General features: G+C 41.6%; 1 protein-coding gene across 7 annotated transcripts in view; it reads left to right on the top strand.

Annotated features, from left to right (window-relative positions):
• Positions 1–20870, top strand: part of LOC122755413 (keratin-associated protein 4-4-like) — an 83383-nt gene that overhangs the window by 31667 nt on the left and 30846 nt on the right. The window contains exons 1-3 of one of the 7 annotated variants that reach the window (XM_044003836.1): positions 6867–7153; positions 7286–7393; positions 7871–7943. In XM_044003836.1, the coding sequence (XP_043859771.1) occupies positions 6867–7153; positions 7286–7393; positions 7871–7943 (468 nt within the window). Of the gene's footprint in view, positions 1–3152; positions 3161–6866; positions 7944–20870 lie in introns of those variants that run through there. The other 6 variants (XM_044003824.1, XM_044003828.1, XM_044003834.1 and 3 more) reach the window with 6 other exon arrangements.

Genomic DNA, 20870 nt, shown 5'->3' with positions numbered 1-20870 from the left:
CGGAAGGAGGGAGGGAGGGAGAGGATCAATGCACAATATTGTAATAGTGGAAAAGATCACCTTTCATGTCATGTAGGTAATGGTTTGGTGATGAGTCAAATCTCCTATGATCCCACTGCATCAATAGGTCTGAGATGGACAGAAACCCCTTTGATTGAATTCAAACATGAAGGAAAAGGTGCTTTATCAGAAATCCTGCATCTATCAAATCTGACCATACACTGAACTGATGCAAAGGTTTCTGGGTCTCATTGTTTCTTACAATCAGACACCTAATGAGGGAGGGCCAAGTACACCATGGGCCTCGAAATGAGAAAGTGCAATGCCACTGCCAGCACTAAAAATAATGTCACTTACACAGAATGATTCATTCAAGGTTGTCATGACTGTAAAACCACATTCAGTTGTAGTCTGAAGAAACCTGATGAGCAACTTGAGAGCCTTCTGTTTCTCTTTTGGTCTATGCATTTTCTGAGTCCTCAGGTACTCATGCCTTGCCAATGGTGCTAATGAAATAGCTGCCCTGTCACCATCACTCAAAGAAAAATTCAATAAAATACGAATCCAACAGAAGGTAGCTCCACCCCCACCCCCACCCTTAGAGGCTGCATCCCAGATGAGTTCCTCCCATGCCTGACTCTACTTAGTTCTTATTCTCTCTACCACTACACATTAATCTCCTTAGTACTAGTCTTATGAGATCTTGGGGGTCTCTTGCCTCATAGAGTCTAATGGTTTCTATATGCATACAATAATCTTCACAGGGTCTTAACCCCAGGTGTTAATAGCATATGTTGTGTTGCTCAAGAGTCAGCATGTTCATTTGTTTATTAGGTATGTTGTACATACATGAAGAGTGGAGGGGAGAGGAACATTGAAGCATTCTTTGGTGCAATATAGTGAGTATAGATCACAGAGTAGTGTGAGATTTAAAATTGGATACTAGAACATTAACCTCCCCTTTTAACCTTTCCCTTATTTATCTCCCAGACTAGTAAATGGAAGAAGCTTCTGTTCTCTAGTTAGAGCTTTTATTGTTTGGAAATTACAAGGTGATGTTGATTAGAGGGATAGGAAAGTAGAAATACAAAACAAATAGTTTTAGGTCTAAGCTTAGTCTATATTCCGTATAAAACTCACCAAAAACCCAAGGCCACCTTTGAGGGGGAGAGATGTGTCAAGCACGTGCTCCTGCGGCGTAGGGGCAGAGTAGAACTCCAGTTAGCGTCTGTGTGTGCAGCGCAACTACCAGACAAGGAGAGCCAACCAAAAGACCTCACTTCGTTCTCTCCTTGCCTTTTAAGCTCGCACCCTGGAAGTGGAGTGCTTAGCAGACAGACCTGGTGTGCGTAGTCCATGCACGGCTGTTCATCATGGTCTCCTCCCCAAAGGGTGGTCCTTCAAAAACTGGCGGACTTTTTACCACAGTAGGGAGTAAATCAGTGGGTATGGCACGTGGCTTTCAGTAAAGAATCAAGTTCTCAGGTTGTTCTTCTCCCCAAGCGGTATGTCCCTGCTGATCAAATTAACTCAGTAACACCTTCTGTGTTTCACTTTAATACCTCTACATTAAATACCACACTGGGTGTAACCCTGGAAATTCAAGATGAAAAAAAGTCCCTGCCCTTACATTTTACATTCTCATTATGATTGGATGTCAGATAATCTGAAAGATAAGCACAATTTACATAGTCTATCAAGCATTATTACCTCCCCTGATTATTCACGACCATTGATGGCAGAAAAGGACAAGTGGTAATGAATCAGTTTACTTCTTTCTACTGTCAAGTATTCAATAACAGTACTGTCCAAAAATTCTTCAGCAACCAAGAAGGGCAGGTACTCATTTGGGAATGATCATATTCACAAGAATAAACCCCAATTTCTATTAATCACAAAAAGGGGGGCGGCTAGGTGGCACAGGGGATAAAGCACCGGCCCTGAATTCAGGAGTACCTGAGTTCAAATCCAGCCTCAGACACTTGGAACTTACTAGCTGTGTGTCTCTGGGCAAGTCACTTAACCCCCACTGCCCTGCAAAAAAAAAAAAAAAGAGAGAGAGAGAGAGAGAATATGCCTTCCCCGCCACTCTTTTGGTGTCAAGACCAGATATGTGTGCTTGGTTTACAATGATTTCAAAATACCCTTCCAGGGATGAATTTGAACCAAAATGAAGCCATCCTGTACATAGTTTGCTTGTACATATCTGTTTAGTTGTTGTTTCTCCAATAACAATTGAGCTCCTTTAGGATAGACTGTCCTTTGCCATATGTTGTATTCCCACTATTTAACCCAGTGCCTGGAACAGAGTAGGTACTTCTTCAATGATTAGAGACAGACTTACTGTCTCCCAGTTATCTTTGGCAAGGGATACAAACCCCTCTGTTTAGCACTTACATAGCTGCCTTCACACGCTGGCTGCAACCTACCCTAACTTAGGCACAGAAGATGTGCTGTTTGAACAGACTCATGCAGCCCAATTGGCAAAGTGAATGAAGGCACTTGGTGACAGACGTTGGATACAAATGTATCTTGAGATTTGGGAGCTATTTCTGAAGCCAATAAAGTGACATGCAACAGAAAAAAGGGAAATGTTCAATGGGGGGTCCGTATCATAATGTTTCAATTTCAAAATGAGAGAAGAACGCTGTCTACCAAGAGGAGTAGACAGCAGTTAGTCTGAAAAAAGTTCTGAGCATGGTAGATCAGTATGAGTCTCCAGTGTGACCTATTACCTCAAGAAATTACTAAAAGCCATTAAGAACTGTGTCTGCATTGAAATACTTGGGTTTCAGGACTAAGGAGGCAAGAGTGCCTGTCTAGCCTACCCTCAAAGGACCTCATATAAAGCAGGATTGTCAACTGTGAGTTCCACAGAGCAAGAAGGAGAGATATGAAGAGAGTGAAGAGACTTTAGTCTCTCAGATATGATGATCATTTGGAGGACCTGGGCAAGGTTAGTCTCAGGAAAGGAATAGCCAAGAGACACAAACAAAATCTGTGTCATTATTACAATGGCTGTCATGTGGATACTAGATCATTTTTTTTCATGTTTAGTCCTTCAAAATACCAAGAGGAAAAAAATTATTAATATCAAAGAGGCAAAGTTAAGGTAATGAAGTGTTCCTATTGATATTGTCTTTCTTCCTGAGGCATCAATGTTACACATTTTAGCTCCATACCCACACAGTCTCTCCCTGACTCCTGGGATGGAGTAGAAGCTGCCTTCCTGTCCCTGCAGTGGCTTCAATGCAAAATTCTCCATCACAGTATAATCAAGTCTCTCTGCAAGGAGACCTTGTCATTTTTCCCCAAGCAGAAGAAGTCTAGGCAAATTCTCATTTTCTTTTTTTAAAAACAGGAATCCTTTCCTCATAATGAATAGATCTTTAATTGGATGATCTTCATTAGTAATTAAATGCTTCTTTGGGGCACAATTAATTTAACCAAGCTATATTGTTTCCCAGCCTTTTGTTATTTGATAATTCTGAAGGAGTTTAGTTACAAAAGTTACACGAAAAAACATAACATTTCATAATTAAAATATTTAATTTAATATTTTATTTCTCCCAATTACACATAAAAATAATGTCAACATTCTGTTTTTTCAAATGTGAATTCCACATTTTCCCTCCCTCTCTTTTGTGTCTCTCCCTCCGTGTCTCTCTCTTTCTCTCTCTCTCTCTCTCTCTCTCTCTCTCTCTCTCTCTCTCTCTCTCTCTCTCTCTCTCTCCCCTCTCTCCTCATACCTTTAAAAGGAAAATAACATTATATGAGCTATATTTGTTTACTCATGCAAAATATATTTCCCTGTAAATCATGTTGTTCAAGAAAACACTGATAAAAAGAGAAAAATAAGCAAAGTTAATAAAAAGTATGCTACAATTTCTATTCAGCCATCTGCCATTCTTTCTCTGGAGAAGGAAAGCATTTTTGATCTTAAGTCCTATAGAACTTTCTTGGGTCATTGCTTTGCTAAGAATAGCTAAGGTATTCATAGGGTATCATCATACAATGTTGTTGTTTTTCTATACAATCTTCTCCTAATTCCGCTCTGTTCACTTTCCATAGGTTCATTTAAGTCTTCCATGTTTTCTTAGTGCTTTATGATTGTCATTTCTTATATCACAATACTATTCCATCATAATCATATACAAAAAGTTCTTGGGCTATCCCCCATTGAATGGAAACTCCATCATTTCCAGTTCCTTGCCACCATTGAAACAGCTCCTTTGAATATTTCTATACAAGTAGATCCTATTCCTTTTGGATTTTATCTCTTTTTGATACAGATCTAGTATTGTTTGTGAGAAATCATTGTTAATAATCCATATGTTGGGGGGCCCAGAGAATTTCCTTTCTTTCTTAGGCCATTGTCCCTCCCACATTCAAGGTCTGCATTCTCACTGAATATAAGATTCTTCAGGGTCCACCAAAGCCAAGCTTACAAAGCAGTCTGGATGGAGGAAGATCCTTTTGTCTAGATAGGCCAAGGTCATTACTGATGAGATTAAGCCACAACTAGATGAAAGGATTTTGGCTCAGAAGTCTGACATTCTCTGTTGTCACCTCTAGACTGCATCTTAATGGAATGAACTCCATATCACATCAACTACTTAGATTTCATTGCTGTGTGATGGACCTCCTACAGGGGAATGGTATGTGAAACAATACTGGACCAAGAGGAGGGGAATTTAGTCACAGAGACATGGCCATAGACCTCGTTTTCCTAATATTCTGCTGGCCATATTAATAAAATTATCAGAGTACGCAAATACAAGGAGTGTAGTTACATTAGTCATCAAACCTGTTGATTGGACAAAAGATATGCATGCTTTTATGGGCCTACTTTACCCTCGGATTCAACAACATCACAGCAGTGTTTCTTGATAACTTCTGAAAAGGTCCAGGATTTTTTTTTATGGTGGCTTTCAGTAATCCATCAAATCCTTAATTACTTGTCATAGATTTCTGCTCCAAAGGGTTTGTTTTCTTGCCAGTGAGTTATTTCTCAATTTAATATTTTTAAAATACTTTTGATTTGATTTTTTTTCTTGATGTCACATAAAGTCACTAGCTTCCACTTGCCCATTTCTAAACGTGAAGGAAAGAATTAATGCACTGACCTTTTATACCACTTTTCCCATTTGGACCATGCTCCTTCTTAAGGAGTTCCCTTCAGGAAATGTTTCTGTATCTTCTTCCATTTGGCCAATTCTGCTTATAAAAGACTACTTTTCTCCAGTGAATATTTGTATCCCTTTTTCATTTGACCAGTTCTGTTTCTCAAGACATTCTTCCCTTGATTCTATTTGGTGCTGCTTCTACTATCTGGCCTATTCTGTTTTTTAAAATGTTATTTTGTTCAGTAATGTGTGTACCATGTGTGGGTGTGGGTGTGTATACCTATGAATGAACCTAATGGTAATAGATAGACAGCAACCTCTTGGCATGAACTGAGAAGTAAGGGACAAGATGGTTTATCAGAAAACCTGCATCTATTGAATCCTGACCCCAAATTGAAAGGAGGCAAATGATACTGTGTTTGAGGTTTCTGGCAATCAGATTTTTTAATAGGGAGGACCAAATACAGCTGTACTCCCAACTCTGAAGTTGTAATGGCATTGCTGGTACTAGAAACAATCTCACTTACACAGAGTGACTCATTAAAAATCGCCAGTAACCTAACCACAAACTGTGAGCAAAAACAAAACAAACAAACAAAAAAACTGTGGTATCTGGGGAGATGACTAGGAAGAAAAATGGTAGAGGAAAACAGTTATGTCCACAGAACAATTTCTCACTTTGCTTTGGCATATCTAAACACAAAAACCAGAATATGGGCAATTATCTCAATCACTTCCCTTATTTTGACTCCAGAACAATTGTACTCAACTCTATTTGTAAACAAGGATAGCCTGTTCATGCCTTCTGGGTCTCAAGTCCATTTCCTTGGCTATAGGAAAAAACCACTAAGGCAACAACAACAACATGTCCCCTTAGTAGGAAGTTTTCCTGTTCCCAGTTCAATGACAAAAATCTTCCTCTAATGATCTGTCACTTTTCTGGCACAATAATTTCTATCACATCCCTTGTTTTGACTCCAGAAAAAAATGCCAAAACAATTATGCTCATCACTATTTGCAAACAAAGGAAAGACTGTTCATTGCTTCCGGGCCTCGGCTGTAGGAAAAAAAAAAAAAAACACTTAGGCAACAACCACTTGCCCCTTAGTAGGAGGTTTTCCTGTTCCTAGTTCGATGACAGAAATCTTCCTCTAATGATCTCTTTGTTTTCTGGTACAGAGCCCAAAATAGAAGTTCTTGGGAATTTTATTCATCATTTTATTTGCCTAAGAGAAAGCATTGGGCATCCATGAAAAGTCTTCCAGCCTGAAAGAACTGTCCTGTTAAAGCCAGGAATTAGGTTTGTTCTATTTGGCTCCAGAGGATAGAACTAGGAGCCCTGGGAATATGTTGAAGTGAAGGATGATTAGGCTTAAGAGGAGGAAAATCTTCTAATGACATCTGCCCAAACAAGGATGAAATGGTTGAAGGTGGGCACAACCAAAGGAGAAAAGGCAAGGTATGATTCAGAAATATAAAAGACTTTGGAAAAGTCTTACCTGGAAAGGTAATTATTATTATTATTTTTTGATCCAAGTGAAAATATTTAAGTTAAAAAATGTCAATGATTGACTTGTTTATCACTTTTTTTATCATGACAAAATGAGGAAATAAACAGGACCCAGCAATAGCAACCACTTGGAGCTGGGGTATAAAAGAGGTCTGTGAGGTCAAGAGACATCCATACTCAAGAAACTCTCTCACCTGGAAACCAACCCAGACTCTGAACCCACCAACACCATGGTCAGCTCCTGTTGTGGCTCCACCTGTGGTGGCCTAAGCTGTGGCTCTGGCTGCTGCCGCCCCAGCTGCTGTGTGTCCAGCTGCTGCCAGCCCTGCTGCCGCCCCAGCTGCTGTGTGTCCAGCTGCTGCCAGCCCTGCTGCCGCCCCAGCTGCTGTGTGTCCAGCTGCTGCCAGCCCTGCTGCCGCCCCAGCTGCTGTGTGTCCAGCTGCTGCCAGCCCTGCTGCCGCCCCAGCTGCTGTGTGTCCAGCTGCTGCCAGCCCTGCTGCCGCCCCAGCTGCTGTGTGTCCAGCTGCTGCCAGCCCTGCTGCCGCCCCAGCTGCTGTGTGTCCAGCTGCTGCCAGCCCTGCTGCCGCCCCAGCTGCTGTGTATCCAGCTGCTGCCAGCCCTGCTGCCGCCCCAGCTGCTGTGTGTCCAGCTGTTGTCAGCCCTGCTGCCGCCCCTGCTGCTGCATTTCTAGCTGCTGCCGGCCCTGCTGCTGCCAGCCCTGCTGCCGCCCCACCTGCTGTGTATCCAGCTGCTGCCAGCCCTGCTGCCGCCCCAGCTGCTGTGTGTCCAGCTGCTGCCAGCCCTGCTGCCGCCCCAGCTGCTGTGTGTCCAGCTGCTGCCAGCCCTGCTGCCGCCCCAGCTGCTGTGTGTCCAGCTGCTGCCAGCCCTGCTGCCGCCCCAGCTGCTGTGTATCCAGCTGCTGCCAGCCCTGCTGCCGCCCCAGCTGCTGTGTGTCCAGCTGTTGTCAGCCCTGCTGCCGCCCCTGCTGCTGCATTTCTAGCTGCTGCCGGCCCTGCTGCTGCCAGCCCTGCTGCCGCCCCACCTGCTGTGTGTCCAGCTGCTGCCAGCCCTGCTGCCGCCCCACCTGCTGCAGAACCACTTGCTGCCACCCCAGCTGCTGTATTTCTAGTTGCTGCCAGCCTTGCTGCCAGCCTTGCTGCCGTCCCACCTGCTGTAGAACCACTTGCTGCCGCCCCAGCTGCTGTATTTCTAGTTGCTGCCAGCCTTGTTGCAGCCCCACCTGCTGCCAGACCACCTGCTGCAGAACAACCTGTTGCCGCCCAACCTGCTGTGGCTCCTCTTGCTGATCAGCTCTCACAGGCCTCTGCAAATGCCCAACATTCCCACCCCATATCAACCAGGCACCAGATCTTTTCTTCCTGTCATTCACTACAAAAAGAGCTCCTTCATGGCAAGCAATAACTAACTAATCCCAGGGCGCCCACTTTGGAAGTACCAACCGGCAGCTCAACATTCAACGTTCATCTCTGGGCTGCTTGCTTCCCCTTATGTGGACACCCAATTTCTATTTAATTTACGTCCATCAACTCAAATTCTTGCCTGTGCTCCCAAACCCCCAGAATCTTCCTTCTGGACCTTTAGGCACTGAGATCTGCTCTTTGAGTCCTGTTCTTACCTCACACCAACACTGGGAATATGAAGTGTCCTAATATCTTTCTTTCTCTGATTCCCTGTCATACGAATTTGCCTTTGTCTTAGTGTCTGTTGTGAGATTTAAAATTGGAAAGTTTTTACCACACTGTCAAATTCCAAATAAATCTTCCCAGCAATTCCATGAATCCAGCGTCTTGGCTAATTCTTTCTTTTCCTGTGCACATCCTCAAAGCCTGAGCAATTCTGAAAACCACAGAACTGCACATGTCAAAGGGTCTTCCGCAGACATTTAGTTTCACCCATGCTCCAAAGGAATACTGACTTTCCTATCCTGGGCTTGTGGTCATTTATAGGAAGGCAATCAAGTTCATCATTTTTCTTTTCCCCCCAAGTCCTTCACCCACAAATGGAATATTTACATGTGGCCATCATGCTCCTTCTCAGGCAGTAAGCTAGACATAGGATTGTTTGACTTGCAGTCTTCTTTGGATCATTGTGTCTTATCATGGATAGAGTTGTTGAATGGTTATCATGGCATAACAATCTTTGCTATGATCCATGAGGGGAAAGGATCATTTCAGAAAGTTGGAATTCTGATTTGGGAAGGAAAGGAAACCATCTGTTGTGATGGTTCATATAGAAGTAATGGGAAAGAATCTAGTTCCATATGGCAGCAACATTGAATGGAGAAGATGGACAGGAAATTTGTAGGATGTTGGAAGCTGCTCAGTATTTCTATTTCCATCCAACTGGTGCTCTAAAGTTATTGCCAAAGAATCAGTATTTCCTCAGAGCAGAGCTTAGACCTAGAGGAGGCCAGACAAGTGGTTCCCAAGGCACAACAGAGAGGGAAGGATGGAAGGAGGGAGGGAGGGAGAGGATCAATACACAATATTGTAATAGTGGAAAAGATCACCTTCCATGTCATGTAGCTCTTGTTTTGGTGATGAGTCAATTCTCCTATGATCCCACTGCATCAATAGGTCTGAGATGGACAGCAACCCCTTTGACTGAATTCAGACATGAAGGAAAAGGTGGTTTATCAGAAATTCTGCATCTATCAAATGTGACCAAACACTGAACTGATGCAAACGTTTCTGGGCTTCATTGATTCTTACGATCAGACCCCTAACGAGGGAGGGCCAAGTACACCTTGGCCCTAGAAATCGGAAAGTGCAATGCCACTGCCAGCACTAGAAATAATTTCACCTACACAGAGTGATTCATTCAAGATTGTCATGACTATAAACCCACAGTCAGCTGCAGTCTGAAGAAACCTGATGAGCAACTTGAGAGCCTTCTGTTTCTCTTTTGGTCTGTGCATTTTCTGAGTCCTCAGGTACTCATGCTTTGCCAATGGTGCTAATGAAATAGCTGCCCTGTCACCATCCCTCAAAGAAAAATTCAATAAAATGGGAATCCAACAGAAGGTTGTTCCACTCCCCCCACCCTTAGTGGCTGCATTCCAGATGAGTTCCTCCCATGCCTGACTCTACCTAGCTCTTATTGTCTCTACCACTACACATTACTCTCCTTAGTACTAGTCTTATGGTACCTTGGTGTCTCTTGCCTCATAGAGTATAATGGTTCCTATATGCATAAAATAATCTTCACATGGTCTTTACTCCGGGTCTCAATAGCATATTTTTTGTTGCTTGAAAGTCAACATATTCATTTGTTTACATGGTATGTTGTACATACATGAGGAATGGAGGGGAGAGGAACATTGAACCATTCTTTGGTGAAATATAGTGAGTATAGATCACAGAGTAGGGAGTAAATCAGTGAATATGGCACATTGCCTTCATTAAAGAAACAAGTTCTAGGGTTGTTCTTCACCACAATCAGCATGTCCTTGCTGATCAAATTAACTCAATAAATAGATATAGTGCACCTTCTGTGTTTCACTTTAATACCTCTACATTAAATACCACACTGGGTGTAACCCTGGAAATTCAAGATGAAAAAAAGTCCCTGCCCTTACATTTTACATTCTCATTATGATTGGATGTCAGATAATCTGAAAGATAAGCACCATTTACATAGTCTATCAAGCATTATTACCTTCCCTGATTATTCATGAGCATTGATGGCATAAAACTACAAGTGGTAATGAATCTGCATACTTCTTTCTACTGTCAAGTAATCAATATCATTACTGTCCAAAAATTCTTGAGCAATGGACAGGGGCAGGTACTCCTTTGGGAATGATCATATGCACAAGAATATACCCCAATTTCTATTAATCAAAAAAAGAAAAAAGAGAAATAATATGACTCCCCTGCCCCCTTTTGGGTGTCAAAACCAAATATGTGTGCTGGGTTTACAATGACTTCAAAATACCCTTCCAGGGATGAATTTGAACCAAAATGAAGCCATCCTGTACATAGTTTTCTAGTACATATCTGTTTACTAATTGTTTCCCCAATGACCTTTGAGCTCCTTTAGGATAGACTGTCTTTTGCCATATGTTGTATTCCCACTACTTAACCCAGGGCCTGGAACAGAGTAGGCACTTCTTCAATGATTAGAGACAGACTTACTGTCTCCCAGTTATCTTTGGCAAGAGATACAAACCACTCTGTTTAGCACTTACAGACCTGCCTTCACACACTGGCTGCAGCCTACCCTAACTTAGGCACAGAAGTTGAGCTGTTTGAACAGACACATGCAGCACAATTGGCAAAGTGAATGAAGGCATCTGATGACAGACATTGGCTACAAATGTATCTTGAGATTTGGGAGCCATTTCTGAAGCCAATAAAGTGACATGCAATAGAGGAAAGGGAAATGTTCAATGGGGGGTCCATATCATAACTTTTCAAGTTCAAAATGGGAGAAGAACGCTGTCTACCAAGAGGAGTAGACAGCAGTTAGTCTGAAAAAAGTTCTGAGCATGGTAGATCAGTATGAGTCCCCAGTGTGACCTATTACCTAAAGAAATTAATAAAAACTATTAAGAACTGTGTCTACAGTGAAATACTTGGATTTCAGGACTGAGGAGACAAGAGTGCCTGTCTAGCCTACCCACAAAGGACCTCATATAAAGCAGGATTGTCAACTGTGAGTGCCACAGAGCAAGAAGGAGAGGTATGAAGAGAGTGAAGAGACTTTAGTCTCTCAAATATGATGATCATTTGGAGGAACTGGGCAAGGTTAGTCTCAGGAAAGGAATACCCAAGAGGCACAAACAAAATCTGTGTCTTTATTACAATGGCTGTCATGTGGGAACTAGATCTTTTTTTTTCATGTTTAGTTCTTCACTATACCAAGAGGAAAAAAATCTTAATACCAAAGAGGCAAAGTTAAGGTAATGAAGTGTTCCTATTGATATGGTCTTTCTTCCTGAGGCATCAATGTTACACATTTTAGCTCCATAACCACACAGTCTCTCCCTGACTCCTAGAATGGAGTAGAAGCTGCCTTCCTATCCCTGTCGTTGCTTCAATGCAAAGTCCTCCATCACAGTACAATCATGTTGTTCTGCAAGGAGACCTTGTCATTTTTCCCCAGTTAGAAGAAGTCTAGGCAAATCCTCATTTTCTTTTTTTAAAACAGGAATCCTTTCCTCATAATGAGTACATCTTTAATTGGATGATCATCATTAGTAAATAAATGCTTCTTTGGGGCACAATTAATTTAACCAAGATACTTTGTTTCTCAGCCTTTCATTATTTGATAATTCTGAAGGAGTATAGTTAAAAAATTATCTGTACAAAAACATAATCTTTCATAATTAAAATTTTTAATTTAATATTTTATTTCTCCCAATTACACATAAAAACAATGTCAACATTCTTTTTTTTCAAATTTGAGTTCCAAATTTTCCCTCCCTCTCTTCTGTGTCTCTCCCTCCATCTCTCTTTCTCTCTCTCACTATCTCTCTCTGTCTCTCTCTCTCTCTCTGTCTCTCTCTGTCTCTGTCTCTGTCTCTCTCTGTCTCTCTCTCTCTCTTTCTCTCTACCCTCTCTCCTCATACCTTCAAAAGGAAAATAAACTGATATGTGATATATTTGTTTACTCATGCAAAATATATTTCCCTGTAAGTCATGTTGTTCAAGAAAACACTGAGAAAAAAATAAAAATAAGGAAAGTTAACAAAAAGTATGCTACAATCTCTATTCAGCCTCCTTCAATTCTTTCTCTGGAGAATGAAAACATTTTTGATCTTAAGTCCTATATAGAACTTGCTTGGGTCATTGCTTTGCTAAAATAGCTAAGGTATTCACAGGGGATCATCATACAATATTGTTGTTCTTCTATACAATCTTCTCCTAATTCAGCTCTATTCGCTTTCCATACATTTATTTAAGGTCTCCATTTTTTTCTTAGTGCTTTCTGGTTGTCATTTCTTATATCATACTCCATCATAATCATATACAAAAAGTTTTTGGGCCATCCCCCAATTAATGGACACTCCATAATTTCCACTTCTTGCCAACATTGAAACAGCTGCTTTGAATCTTTCTATACAAATAGATCCTTTTCCTTTTGGATTTTATGTCTTTTTGATACAGATCTAGTATTGTTTGTGAGAAATCATTGTTAATAATCCATATGTTGGGGGGCCCAGAGATCTTCCCTTCTTTCTTAGGCTATTGTCCCTCCCACATTCAAGGTCTGAGTGCCCCCTGAATGTAGGTTTCTTCAGGGTCCACCAAAGCCAAGCTTACAGAGGAGTCTGGATGGAGGCAGATCATTTTGTCCAGATAGCCCAAGGTCATTACTGATGAGATTAAGCCACAACTTGATGAAAGGACTTTGCCTCAGAAGTCTGACATTCTCTGTTGTCAACCCTAGACTGCATCTTAATGGAATGAACTCTATATCACATCAACTACTTAGATTTCATTGTTGTGTCATGGGCCTCCTATAGGGGAATCATATAAGAAACAAGACTGGACCACGAGGAGGGGATTTAGTCACAGAGACATGGCCGTAGACCTCGTTTTACTAATATCCTCCTGGCCATATTAATAAAATTATCAGTTTACTCAAATACAAGGATCGATGTTCTTTTAGTCACCAAACCTGTTGCTTGGGCAAAGGATATGCATGGTTTAAGGGCCTAGTTTCCCTCTGGTTCTACAAAATCACAGTAGTGTTTCTTCATAACTCCCGAAAAGGTCCAGGCTTTGTTTTCTTATGTTGGCTTTCAGTAATTCATCAAATCCTCAATTATCTCTCATAGATTTCTGTTCAATTGCGATTTTTTTTCTTGCCAATGAGATATTTCTCATTTTTAAGATTGTTAAAATGCTTTTGATTTGTTTTTTTTCTTGATGTCACATAAAGTCACTAGCTTCCATTTGCCCAATTCTAAACGTGAAGAAATGAATTAATTCAGTGAGCTTTTATACCACTTTTCCCATTTGGACAATGCTCCTTCTTAAGGATTACCCTTCAGGAAATGTTTCTGTATGTTCTTCCTTTTGGCCAATTCTGCTTATAAAAGACTTCTTTTCACCAGTGAATTTTTGTGTGCTCTTTTCATTTGACCAGTTCTGCTTCTCAAGACCTTCTTCCCTTGATTCTATTTTGGTGCTGCTTCTACTATTTGGCCAATTCTGTTTTTTAGGATGTTATTTTGTTCATTTTCATGTTTACCATGTTTCTGTGGGTGTGGGTATGGGTGTGTGGGTGTAGGTGTGTATACCTATCATTTAGCCTAAAGGTAATAGATAGACAGCAACCCCTTGGCATGAACTGAGAAGTAAAGGAAAAGATAGTTTATCAGAAATCCTGCATCCATTGAATCCTGACCCAAAATTGAAAGGAGGCAAATCATTCTGTGCTCATGGTTTCTTTCAATCAGATATTTTAATAGGGAGGACCAAATACAGCTTTACACCCAAACTCTGAAATTGTAATGGCCTTCCTAGTACTAGAAACCATCTCATTTACACAGAGTGACTCATTAAAAATCGCCAGTAATTTAACCACACACTGTGAGCGAGCAGAACAAACTGTGGTATCTGGGGATATCACTGGGAAGAAAAATTGGAGAGGGAAACAGTTATGTCCACAGAACTATTGCTCACTTTGCTTTGGTGTATCTAAACACAATAACCAGAATATGGGCAATTATATCAATTACTTCCCTTATTTTGACTCCAGAACAATTGCACTCAACTCTATTTGTAAATAAGGATAGTTTGTTCATTCCTTCTACATCTCAGGTCCATTTCCTTGTGTGGTAAAAAGTTTTAACAGTCGGTTAGATAATGGAGAGACACCAGTTTTTTTTTAGGACCACCCTTTTGGGGAGGAGACCACCGGCATGAGCTATGCACACCAATCCACCTGGGACGCACGCCAGATTGCCTGCTGAGCACTCGACTTCCAGGGTGCGAGCTTAAAAAGGCAAGGAGAGAACAGAAGTGGGGCCTTTTTTTTTCCTGCTCCACTGGTCTCCTGGCTGCACTGCACAGACAGACGCTGACTGGAGTTTGACTCGGCCTGGCTCTCGGTTAACAGCACGCGCTTGACTCAGTCTCTCTCCCCAAAGGTGGCCTTGGGTTTTGATGAGTTTTATACAGAATATAGACTAAGCCTAGACTTAAGACGATTTGTATTGTATTTCTACTTTCCTATCCTTCTAATCAACATCACCTTGTGACTACCATACAATAAAAGCTCTAACTAGAAAACCAGAAGCTTCTTCCATTTACTAGTCTGGGAGATAAATTAAGGGAAAGGTTAAGTAGGGGAGATTTATGATCTAATATCCAATTTTAATCTCACAGTTTGGCAACCCCTGAAGGGATCTTAAGGACCCTCCCACCCTCCCTAGTTTGGCCATGAGCCACCTAATTTAGTGGACTTTCTCTTAAAAACCCCCACTGACTTTGCCTCATTTGCCTAATCTCCCTTGCTTTAAGCCTCTAAAAACCTTGCTTTAAACAGAAAAGCCAGCCCAGTTTAAAGGGCAAAATGCTCAAATATTCTACTATCCCTTTGATTTTTCTCATCAGAATGTATTGGGACAGCATAACGTCCCGACTTAGAGGAATAGTTTACTCAATGGTCCTTCGTAACATTATTGGTTTTTTCTTCATTTAGGCAGCAAAAAGTTTTTTGTATAATAGTCTAAGTGTGAATCTTTGGGAAAATACGTTTAATATAAGTAGAAATTTTATGCCTGCAATTGAAATACCTTTTAATACCACATCCATAGTTCATACGACTAAGGATTTTATTTTTGCTATTATCATTGTTATAATATGGGGGAAATTGTCACATATGGAGAGAGCCGTCAAGATGGCTCTTTCTACTAGAGATGATCCAAGTTTAGAATCAGATCAGCAGAAACTGCTCCCCCTGCAGGAAACTATAGAACATACCAAAAAAGGAGCACCAATTCAAGACAGAAAATATAGCCCCTTTAAACCAAGTGACTTGAGCGCTTGGAAATCAATCATCCCTAGTTTTGAGAAAAATCCAAACACTGTAATTTCACAGTTAAGGACTATATTTAATATATATCAACCCACTTGGGTGATGTTACTTGCCTTATGGAAACTTTACTGTCCCCAACTGAGATTACAGATATTGCCCTTGTTGCAAAGGGTAAGGCCGATGTGGAATGGCCTCTAAAGGATCCAGAGTGGAATTATAATAATGATAGGGATTTCCAAAGATTAAAAGATGCTAGAGAAACACTTCTGAAGGGAATGGAACCTTGCTCTAGAAAACCGGAAAACTGGCAGAAATTTTTAAGCCTACCTCAGGAGGCTAATGAAAGACCAAACAGATTTTATGATAGACTTTGTGAGGCCGCTAGACAGTACACCAGATTGGATCCAGTAGATTTAAGAGACTCCTATATCGTTCTCAACACATTTGTTTATAATTCACTGCCAGAAATACGCAGATACTTTCTGACACAATGTCCAGACTGGAGAACTCTCACAGTAGATAGGATTAAGAAACTTGCAAATTATGTCTTTGACTCACGTGAGGAAGGTCCAGATCACCCTAAACAGAGCATTCTGGCACCGGCGATTCCTAGTCAGCCATGTGAACACCGGAACAAGGACACTAAGGTGTGTTGTTACTGTCGTAAGGAGGGGCATGAATTGAAAGAATGTAGGACTTGGAGAAGAAATTCTAATTCTAATTACAGGTGAAATCAAAATAGAAATAGATCTTTTTGGAGGAATACAGAAAGGCAGTACCAGAATAATGGCAACCAAGGTCCCTCTCAGAGGAGGGCACAGGAATGACGGGGTCTTGGGGAGGAATGGAACATAGATAATGAAAGCCATATATTCCCAGATCCGGATTTTTTGAATACACTTGTGCCAGTCCATTCACCTCCCCAGAGTAATGAACCACATGTCTCCCTAAAAGTGGGGGAGACTTATTACGATTGTCTGCTAGACACAGGAGCCTCTAAATCAGTATTAGTAAGCAAACCAGATGCTGGGTGTAGACCTGTAGGATTTTTTAATGTAGTGGGAGTCTCAGGAAAGAGCCAGAGAGTGGGAAAATTGAATCCTCGCATGGTATCTATGGGGCCCTTAACAGTAGAACATTCATTTTTACTCATGCCTGATGCCCCTGTAAATTTATTAGGTCATGATCTCCTTTGCAAGCTTAGAGCAACCATATCTTGTGCTCCAGATGGGGCTGTCTCCCTACAATTGCCAGAGGATACTGTTCATTTATTACCAATTTTACTTACAAAAGGTCAAGGAACAGTAGGGGAAGTATCCAAAATTCCCTCTGACATTCCTGAGTCTTTATGGGCCTCATCCCCTAATGAGGTGGGGCTCCTTAAGTCTGCCATTCCTGTTACCTTTAAAGTTAAGGGGGGACCACCCCCCTCCATTCCACAGTATCCATTGTCTAGGGAAGCAATAGAAGGGATCACACCTATAATTGAGGCTTTGAAAACCCAGGGTATTATTATTCCATGTCATCACTCTCCATGCAATACTCCCATTTTGCCAGTTAAAAAACCCAAGCCTGGGCCAGATGGTAAACCTGTTTATCGTTTTGTGCAAGATCTTAGAGCAATTAATAATTATGTTATCCCTAGACATGCTATAGTGGCTTCCCCTTCTACCATAATTTCATCCATTCCCTATGAATCTACATGTTTCATAGTGGTAGACCTCTGCTCTGCCTTTTTCTCCATACCAGTACATGAGGACTTCCAATATTTATTTGCTTTTACCTGGAAAAATAGACAGTGGACCTGGACTAGACTCCCACAGGGATTTGTAGACAGTCCCACATTATTTTCCCAAATTTTACAGCAGGATCTGGCCTCCATTACCTTTAAAGGCTCCACACTAGTACAAATATGTTGATGATTTAACTTTTGGCCTCTCCTAATGCTGAAATGTGTCAGGAAGATAGCCGTCACTTACTGTTGGAGCTGCACAAGAGAGGACACAAACTTTCCAAGTCAAAGGTACAATGGTTTTTGCCCCAGGTAGAATATTTAGGATTTATTTTGGCTGCTGGAACTCGCTCTGTCTCTTCTAAGCGAGCCCAGGCCATTCAACAACTCTCTGCCCCCACTACTAAGAGGCAGTTGAGAGCCATTCTGGGAGCAGCCGGGTACTGTAGACAATGGATACCCTCTTTTGGTGAAATTACTAAACCTCTCATAGCTCTAACAAAAAGCTCTGTCCCAGACATTTTACAGTTGGATCCCCAGCATCTCTCAGCCATAAAAGAATTAAAACGGGCCTTGTTATCAGCACCTGCCCTAGGACTACCAGATTATAGTAAGCCTTTCACTCTCTTTGTGCATGAACAAAGGGGGGTGGCTTCTGGAGTTCTGACTCAATCACTGGGGCCTAACCAATGCCCTATAGCCTACTATTCAACTCAGCTGGACCCTGTAGCGGCTGGAACGCCACCTTGCCTTAGGGCAGTGGCGGCCACAGCCCTTTTGGTAGAAAAAGCCTCTGATTTGGTCCTAGGTAACCCTCTAACATGAAGTAGGGGCTCTCTTACTATGTCACAGGACACAAGCCTTTTCAGATCAAAGGCTGGCTAAGTATGAAATAACCCTGTTAGGTAATGAGAATATCACTTTAAAATGCTGCACAGTTCTCAATCCAGCAACGCTACTCCCTAACTTACCATTCTCGGGGGAACCATTGCACGACTGTGCTTCTTTAGTTGATATGGCTGAAAAACCCCGTGATGATCTTTTTGATACACCTTTAGAAAATCCTGATCTTGTCCTCTATACAGATGGTTCCTCGTTTATGAGAGAGGGAACCCGTTTTACTGGAGCTGCTGTAGTTTCTGATTATGACACCCTCTGGGCAGCTTCTCTGCCTTCCCATTTTAGTGCACAGGCTGCTGAACTTGTGGCTCTTACACAGGCCTGTAATATAGCCAAAGGTAAGAGTGCCACTATTTTTACTGACTCGAAATATGGCTTTGGCATATGCCATTTTATTGGTATGATTTGGTGTCAACGAGGCTTCCTAACATCCTTGGGCAAGGCTATTGCCAATGGGGACCTTATCAAGGACCTCTTAGATGCCCTGAAACTGCCTTCTTCCCTAGCCATTGTACATTGCCCTGCCCACACAGGGAATAGTGATCCTGTTTCAAAGGGAAATGCACGGGCCGATTCTGCAGCCAAGCTTGCTGCATTAGAAGCTCCTGAACATGTATTTAACCTTTCACCTTCTGAGGATATTCCTTCCAACCTAACCTATGACGATTCTGAAGTAGAAAAGTGGAAAAAGAAATTTAAGGCAAAACAGATCAATGGCATCTGGGTGTCTCCAGAAGGTAATCCACTTCTTCCCCCGAAATTCTACCACCAGGTATGCCTCTCTGTTCACAGAAAAGGCCATTTTGGTACACAAGGCATTGTAGACTCTATTAAGAGAACCTGGATAGCACCAGGTGTGACTCATACAGCATCTCAAATCTGCTCAGGCTGCTCCACATGTCAATCTTGTAATCAGTATGCTTTTAAGGCCAAAGCTTATGGAGGGCGTCCTCTAGCATATACGCCTTTTGAGCACTTACAAATTGATTATATTACTATGCCAAAAGCAGGACATTATAAATTTTGCCTTGTTATAGTTGATCAGCTCACTCGGTGGGTGGAGGCCTTTCCCAGCCCCTGAGCCACAGCTGCTTTTGTTGCCAAAATTCTTCTTAAAGAGATAGTACCTCGTTTTGGCCCACCAGCCCACATCGATTCTGACAAAGGCACACATTTCACTGATTCGATTTTATCCCCAATCTACTCTTTCTTGGGAGTGACTCCAAAATTCCACAGGCCCTACCATCCACAAAGTTCAGGCCAAGTTGAACATATGAATAAAGAGCTTAAGAGTATGATTGGCAAATTATGTACTGAAACCCATTTGAAATGGCCTGATGTTCTACTGTTGGCATTATTCTATCTACGCAATAGACCAAGAGGAGAACTTCATATATCTCCTTATGAAATGCTTTTTGGTCACCCTCCTATCCAACCTAAAACTTTTTCCCCAGTTTATACATAACTGGTGGGAGGTGATACTTCTGTTGCCTCCTATATACAGGAATTACAGACCAGGCTATGTGAACTCCATGAGGCAGGAGCTGTGGTCCAGGCAGGCCCATTAGACTTTTCATTGCACAGCCTCAACCCAGGAGATAAAATATATGTAAAGAATTTTCAGAGAACCAGTGGAACCCAACCTGCCTGGGAAGGACCTTTTCAGATATTATTGACAACTCCTACTGCCATTAAAATTGGTGAAAAAGACTCATGAATTCATTGCTCTCATGTAAAGCCTGCACCATTCATAGGTGAAGAGATTTCAGATAGACCTGAAGTAGACACTAAAGAGCTAAAAACCCTAACAATAGCAACTGTTAAAGAGCAAAGAGAGTCCAGAGGAAATAGGCAGTTCCCATTTGATAATCCCACTGATCAGTTAAATGCTTTGGGACTCAGTCTTTGTAAAGTATCAGGAGATGGAAATTGCCTTTTTAGGGCTTTAGCAGACCAGCTAGAAGGTCACTGTAGAAATCATCTCAGACATAGACAAGAAGCTGCTTCTTATATGATTAACCATAGACAAGAGTTTGAGTCTTTTAGGGTAAATGACTCCCCTTTTGAAGAATATGTTGACGAATTAAAGAAATTTGGAAAGTGGGGAGGAAATGATACAATTGTAGCATTTGCTAAGCAGCATCAGCTGAATGTGGTAGTTCATCAGTTAAATCAGCCTTTATTGAAAATCAGTGGCACAGACAAAACTGATGCTAGAGAACGCCACATTTTCTACCATAAAGAACATTATGATAGCATTAGAAAGATCAGTGACAATTCAGAAACCCCTGCCACTTTGGCATGCAGAGAATTGGGGAACCAGTTAAAACAATGTGGCATACCCCAAACTCTAGCAGCTTAAATACCTTAAAATTTAACAAGCATTTCCTTCTACAGGCAAAAGCACTGAAGCACATGGCCTAGTTTTCTGGCCCACCTCAATTTCTCCCACCCTTTCCCTACCCTATACCTATTTTTTTAAATCCTTTTTGTTTTTGTTTTTGTTTTGTTTTGACTTTTGAAAGGCACTGAAAAGACCTGGAATTCACCACACCTTTAAGTTCTTTAAGAGCACAAAAGGGTGCTTAGC

Source organism: Dromiciops gliroides, chromosome 4 (assembly GCF_019393635.1).
Source record: "Dromiciops gliroides isolate mDroGli1 chromosome 4, mDroGli1.pri, whole genome shotgun sequence".
NCBI lineage: Eukaryota > Metazoa > Chordata > Mammalia > Microbiotheria > Microbiotheriidae > Dromiciops > Dromiciops gliroides.
The sequence above is the reverse complement of the archived record's forward strand: the minus strand, read 5'-3'. Positions and strand labels throughout refer to the sequence as shown.